At 40.6% G+C, this 7171-nt stretch overlaps 1 protein-coding gene across 1 annotated transcript in view; it reads right to left on the bottom strand.

Moving 5' to 3' along the window:
- Positions 1-2648, bottom strand: part of LOC102853567 (chromosome unknown open reading frame, human C5orf48) — a 22108-nt gene extending 19460 nt beyond the window's left edge. Inside the window, exons 1-2 of the mRNA XM_006886007.1 lie at positions 2563-2648; positions 1939-2047 (exon numbers count right to left, since the gene is read on the bottom strand). Of these exons, the coding sequence (XP_006886069.1) occupies positions 1939-2047; positions 2563-2648 (195 nt within the window). The remainder of the gene's footprint in view (positions 1-1938; positions 2048-2562) is intronic.
- Between the last annotated feature and the right edge of the window lie 4523 nt (positions 2649-7171).

The following is a 7171-nucleotide window of genomic DNA, read 5'->3' as shown; positions in this document are numbered from 1 at the left end:
CCAAAGCTGACCCTCCAGAGTGTTTTCAGAGACAGTTAATCACATAGGAGGAGACTCTCCATCCTTCTCCCATGGAGCAGCTGGTGGATTCGAACCACAGGCCTTCAGGATTGCAGTACAACTTTTTGCCATTATGCTGCCAGAGCTCCACAGGAATGGATTAGGGTACCATGTCCTGGCCAATATTTGTTATTTTTTTCAGGTTTCCCCTTCCCTCTGCTATTTTTTGAGGTTTTTAATCTTAGCCATCTTGTTGTTGTTGTGTGCCATTGAGTTGGGACTGACTCAACCTTCCAGCAGGTTTTTAAGGCAGTAAATCAAGTAGGAGGAGATTACTTATCTAGAAGAAGTGAACTGTCAAAACATATTCTCTTTTTTCCATTTTAAAAAATTTACATATTAATTCCTTTGAGTTGTGGTGTGGAGAAGAATCTTGAACATACCATGGATTGTCAAGAAAACAAATAGGTCTTTCTTGGAGAGGGTAAAACTAAGTCTCTCCTTGGAGGCTAGGATTTGGAAGCTCTGTCTCACATACTTTAGGCATGTGTCCGGGAGGGACCGGTCCTTGGAGAAGGACATCATGCTGGAAAGGGTTGAGAGACAGAGTAGGCTTCAGAGCTGTCGTACATACCGTCACTATGAGTCACAGGTGACTCGAGGGCACATATCAACAACAACATATTTTTATTATTTTATATTGGTTTGCATATGAAATGTATCTACGTTATGTTTCTTTCACATACATTGTGTTTTATACATTTCTTCATTCACATTGTGTTTTCATAAGGATCATTCCCATGCACTGGGTTTTATAAAACCAGTCACCATTAATCCATACCCCACCATTTCAGGTCCCCACTGGATCTTTCCTAATTCACTCACCTCTTCCCTGTGCCCATAATTTAGCAAAGTATATTCTTATTCAGTTGTATAACTTTTTAAACATAAACCTCTTAACTTTTGAAACTGGCAAATCAGTTCAATTTATTACCAAGCATCATAACTTAAAATCACACATCATCTGATTATTTATATTCTATTCTCTTTTAAATAAGGATATACCTTTTCCAAAGAAATATTTAACTCTGAATTAGGAAAGTGTTTTCCCGATTACTGGGCAAGAGCATTGAAGGAACAACAAATGGTATCTGTAAATCTAGCCACACTGATCCCATGGCTCTCTAGTTAAACAGGCAGTACAGCTTTAACAATGTATGCTCTGTACTATAGTTTTAATATTAATGCTGTCTGCTTCTGCTTTGGGAGCTTGGATGGCACAGTCTGTGGGGAGACATGCTACGAACCCAAAGGTAGAGACTACAGTGGTTTGAAAGCACCAGTGACTCCAAGGGAAGAAGCCGAGCAGTCTTTTCCCATGTGAGTTACAGCCTCAGACAACCTACTGAAGGGCCAACCATGAATCAGACTCAATGCCAATGGGTAGCTTAGTGAGGGAGCTTCTGATTAGCCTGTGTACTAACGTGCAGTGAAAGGTGGACATGATGAGGAGGAAAACAAGTGACTATACTGTGGAAGGGAGCTCTGGTGGCCGAGTGGTAAGGAGCTGCGCTGCAATCCCAAAGACACAGGTCGAATCCACCACCTGCCACCTAGGAGAAAGATTGACAATTTCCTCATGTGCAATTTACTGCTTCTAAAGACCCTCTGGAAGGTCAGCTATGGATCTGTTCCAACTCGGTGGTACATGATAACAATATATTGTGAAAGCCTTTAGTAATCAATTTTAAGTTTATGATTTAATAACTTGAATATATGTTGCTGTTTAACATTTGCTTGAAAGAGCATCAAAATATGAGTTTTATATCTGTAGGTGTATATATACTTTATATATATACAATTTATATATACATATATACTTTATATATATATATAATTAGTATAGCCTTTTAACTATTAATGTTTACAGGAACATACCTTCAAATTCACCGTCCTAAATTTCATATTTTCCTTCCAAGGCATAACATAACGTCTTGGAATTATCCCTTGCTTGAATGAAAACTGTGGCAAATGAATATCAACACACCTAAAGGTAAGGAAAGTCAAAAGGGTATCTTGAGTCGAGCACAATCATTTTAGCATGGTTCTAGGGGATGGAGGTGATTGTGCTGGGTCTACATTTGGGCCCCGCTGTAGCTGCAGGAGGAAAGCTTTGCCAGGTTTTGAAGTTTACCTGACAGTAATTGATTCGTTAAATCGCCCAGTATTATCAATATCAAAACCAAGGGATCCAACTATATTTTGCCCACAGTAGTCATTCCAACCCAATTTCAAGGGAGGAGGCAGCACAGGACATTTTCTTTGCTTTGAGCGTGCCTGTTGCCTAAAAGAATCTCTGGCTAGTCAGAGACTTGGTAACTGCATTGCATATATGCTGCATAATCAAGTCAGATTTGCTGTTCTCACTCACTTAACTTGCTACACAGATGTCAAGGACATAAACTGCCCACATAGGCGCCAAGACAAAGCACAAAATTATTCTTATCTGTGTTGCAAAAATCCCAGAATTCTTAAATCATTAAACTTATCTTAGATCCTCACTTATAAGGTTCTTTATATGAATTCGTATCAGAACAGCTGCTGGGAATTTTAGGTAAAGGTGGACAAGAGTCTTTTCCTGGAGCCATAACTGCAGCAATGGCAGAATTCTCATCAGAACTTAAGAGTCTAATTATGACACCGCTGCTTCTTATGGAATGTTTTGCTAACTTCACAGCAACCCTTTGCAGTTGAGAGTGCCAAGTTCAATTCATTTCAGTGTGATCTAGTTGCCTTTCTTGATTAGGTTATTACTGTTGTTATGTACCATCAAGGCAACTATGATTCATCATAGCCCTATGAAAAATAGCTCTGAATCTAGCTCTTTTCTGAGGCAACCTCATCATCTCCGACACACTTGATCCCATTGCCACGGTCACTGTGTCAATCCATCTCATCCAGGGTCTTCCTCTCCTGCGCTTACCCTCCCTCCTTCCAAGCATGATGCCCCTCTCCAAGAACCAGTCCCTTCTGGAAACATGCCCAGAGTATGTGAAAGAGCTTCAAAATCCTTGTCTCCAAGGAACAAACTGGTTTCACCCTCTCCAGGACAGGCCCGTTTGTTTGTTTGAAAGACTGTGGTGTGTCCATTACTCTTCTCCAGCACAATTAAAAGACATCGATTCTTCTGTCATCTTCCCCACCCACCCACCCTAGCTTCCAGATGCATAGCAAACATGGTCTGCATCAGGTGCACCTGAGTCTCTAGACCGACATAGTTGGTCTCTAGCACTCTGGAGAGATCCTTGACAGCAGACTTCCCTAAAGCAACTCATCATCCTTTGATTTCCTGACCGCTGGTGTCAAAAGTGTAGACTGAAGATCCAAGAAAGATGAAATTGTTAACATCATTCATCATGATGCTGCAATTGGCCTAGTGGTGAGAATCTTTGTTTTCTTGATGTTGAGATGCAATCCATATCGAAGCAACTGAAAAATGGGTTTGCTAGCTATGGTGACATAGTAATAAAAAGCTGTGCTGCAATCTTGGTCACGTGGTTTAAATCCACCAGCTGTTCCATGAGAGAAAGATAGGCAATTCTTCTCCCATAAGGTTCTGTCTTTGGACACTTGCTGGAGGGTCAGCAATGGGTTGGTTCCAACTTGTCGGTACACAAATGCAACAGCAGAAGCTGATGTATTACAAATTTGATGGTGTAAACATAATAGAAAATGTTTAGCTAAGCAATTACTACTTATAAATAATCATTTCATTTTAACATTCTCCATTTGCGTGAAAAGGGAGATCTGGTGGCCTGGTAGGTAAGGCGTATATTGCCAATCCAAAGGCAGGTGGTTCAAATCTACTAACAACTCTAAGAGAAAAAGATGGGCAATCTCTTCCAGTGCAATTTGAACCTCTGAAAACCCATCCTAGGGTCAGCTATTATTCCTGCTCAATATTATGTAACAACATTTTTGCAAAGAAGGTCAGCTCTATCTGAGATCCACTAACTCCACAAAGATGATCAGTCTCCATCTACAAGTCAGTTGTGTTATTATATACCATTGAGTCAGAACTGACCAACAGCTGACCCTCCAGAGGGTTTTCAGAGGCCGTTAATGTATGGAAGGAGACTACTTATATTTCTCCCACAGAGCAGATTTGAACTGTGTACCTTTGGATTGGCAATTTAACTCCAGACCACTAAGAGATCCCCACAATGTCAATAGCATAAAACAAATTCTCAGGAGGTCAGACATGTCCTCACACTTCTTTAACCTTCTGCCAATTCTAACACCAACCATCCCTCCCAGGGTTTTAACTGCTCTACTATTGTGTCCAATAATCTATTGCCATGGCCACACAGAGCTCAGAGATTATACTCATAATTATGGAGTTTATTAGGGAAGTTACAATTCAGGTTGGAAATAGGATGTGATTCTTGAATGAAGACAAGTTTCTCAAGTGTGCCGTTAGGCCCTTTGACCCTCACTCTTGAGGTTTAGTCAGTGGTATGAAGTTCTGTCCACCCTGGCAATTATGACACCTCTTCATATCTTCCTCCTCCTGCCTCCTCAGTCTTCCAGTAAGCTTGGGCAGAGGCCTTTGGCTTTGGTTCCATAGAGCAGCAGTCCCAGGTCAGTGGTCTCATGTCACTCTGGTCCTCCATTGGAACTACTGTTGCTGCTCTCATCTAGGTCCCAGTCAGGCTAGTCCAGCAATCTCTGGCTCTGAAGGAATGGTGAGGCATTCTCTGTTGTTTTCTTGTTGGTAGTGAGACTCCCAGTTTCTGCCTTTGTTGTTGTTAGATGTCATCAAGTACTGCCCATAGCGACCTTGTGAATAACAGATCTGAACCCTGCCCTGTTCTGTGCCATCTTCATACTTCCTGGCACATTAGAGCCCATAGTGGCAGTCACCAAGTCAATTCACCTGGTGGAGGGTCTTCCTCTCCTTCTCTAACCCTCCACATTTTCACACATCATGCCCCTATCCAAGTAATAGCCCCTCCTAGCACCATGCCCAAGTATATAAGGCAAAGCCTCATCATCTTTGCCTCCAAAAGGCACTCTGACTGAACCCTTTCTAAGACATACTTGTTTATTCTTCTGGTAGTCCATGCAATGTTCAGCGTTCTTCTCCAACACCACAGCTCAAAGGTTTCAATTCTTCTATCATCGTTATTGATTGTCCAGCTCTCAGATGCATAGTGTGTGATCATAAAGACTGTGTCTTGAATCAGACACACCAAACATACATCATTACTCCTCAATAACTTGAAGAGGTCCCTAACTGCCAACTTTCCCAGTGTAATGTCTCCTGATTTCCTGACCAATGGTACCATGTGTGTTAATTGTGGATCTGTTCAGTTTTATTCTTTTCTCTATTTATCAAGATGCTGCCTATCAGTCCATTGGTAAGAATCTGTTTTCTTGACATTAAGCTGAAATCCATATTGAAGGATGTATCCTTTAATCTTCTGCCACAAGAGCTGTCATCTGCATAATGCAGGTCACTAATGAGTCTCCTTCCAATTCTGATGCCACATGAATTCAACATCTTGAATAATTTGCTCAGCAGATTGAATAAATATATAGAGAGAATACAACCCTGATGCATTCCCTTCTTTCTCTCAGAGCAGCTGGTAAATTCAAACCATGAGCCTTTGGGTCAGCAGCTCAGCTCCTTACCACTAGGCCGCCAGAGTGCCGTTGGTGCACCCCCTTCTTAATTTTAAACTATGTAATGTTCCTTTACTGTTTTCACAACAGATTCCCGGTCTAGGTATAGATTTTGCATGAGCACAATTAGCTCTGGGATTCCCATTCTCAGCCATAACTTATTACAATCCACACAGTCAAAATGTCTTTGCATAGTCAATAGAGCACAAATAGACATTCTTCTGGTATTCTTTACTTTCAGCCAGGATCCATCTGACATCAGCAGTAGTATCCTCGGTGCCACAGCATCTTCTAAATCCTTCTTGAATATGGGGCAGTTCCCTATCTATGTACTGTTCTAGCCATTTTTTAATGATTGTCAGCAGTATTTTGCTTGCATGTGATTATTATTATTCAATAGTTTCCACATTCAGTTGGATCACCTTTTTTGGGAACGGGAATATAGACTTTGCCAATCCATTGGCCAGACAACTGTCCTCCAAATTTCCTGGCATAGACTGGTGAGCACATCCAGGGATCTATCTTTTATTTGAAACCAGTCAATTGGTATACCTTGGATTCCTGGGACCTGATTTTTTGTCAATGCCTTCAGTGCAACTTCCTTTATTACCGCTGGCTCTTGCTCATATAGTACTTTCTGAAATTTTTCAGTGCCAATCGGTTCTTTTTGGTACAGTGACTTTGTATATTCCCTCCATCTTCTTTTAAAGCATTCTGAATCAGTCAATATATTGCCCATAGCATATATGTTATGGTTTCTGCCTTTAAACCTGCTCAATTTAAACCTGTTAGTATGGAGAGACTGATCAATCTTATCATTAGCAGATTACAAACCTTCTGTTTCTATTTCTACAAATTTTGCAGTCCAAAACGGACCAAACATGCAATTCAAATGCATTAATTTTGTACAGTCAATGTTTCATTCAAAGCAAATATCTCTTTCAAAAACACAAAAGATGGACTGCACAGGAATCGCATTGACTTTGTACATGGTAAGAAGAGGAAATCGAGAATTCTGACCCTTTTTAGCACTCCAAAATTGACTGCACAAACAATTACTAGAGATACTCAGTATCAGCAGTCAAAATTGGCCAGGCTCTGACTGTGAAACAAACCATCAATTACTCATGTGCATGTTCAAATTGAAGCTGAAGAAAGTGAAAACAAGTCCACAGAATCAAGATATGTATGACCTTGAGTCTATGCAACCTGAACTAAAAAAATCATCCCAAGAACAGATTTGAGGTACTGAACACTAATGACCGAAGAGCAGAGGAGCTCTAGAAAGCCATCAGGAATATCATTCATGAAGAGAACAAAAGGTCATTTCCAAGGCAGAAGAGAAAGCAAAAACCAAAATGGCTATAGAAGACACTAGAAAAAATTGCCTTATTGAGAAGCCAAACCAAAGAGATGAAGTAAAAAAAGCTGAACAAAATGTTACAATGAAATGTATCAAGAGCTGGAGTCAGAAAATAAAAAAAGG

Source organism: Elephantulus edwardii, unplaced genomic scaffold, assembly GCF_000299155.1.
Source record: "Elephantulus edwardii isolate Elephantulus edwardi_28Jun2011 unplaced genomic scaffold, EleEdw1.0 scaffold00046, whole genome shotgun sequence".
In the NCBI taxonomy this organism is placed as follows: Eukaryota; Metazoa; Chordata; class Mammalia; order Macroscelidea; family Macroscelididae; genus Elephantulus; species Elephantulus edwardii.
This window is presented reverse-complemented; position numbering and strand designations above follow the sequence as displayed.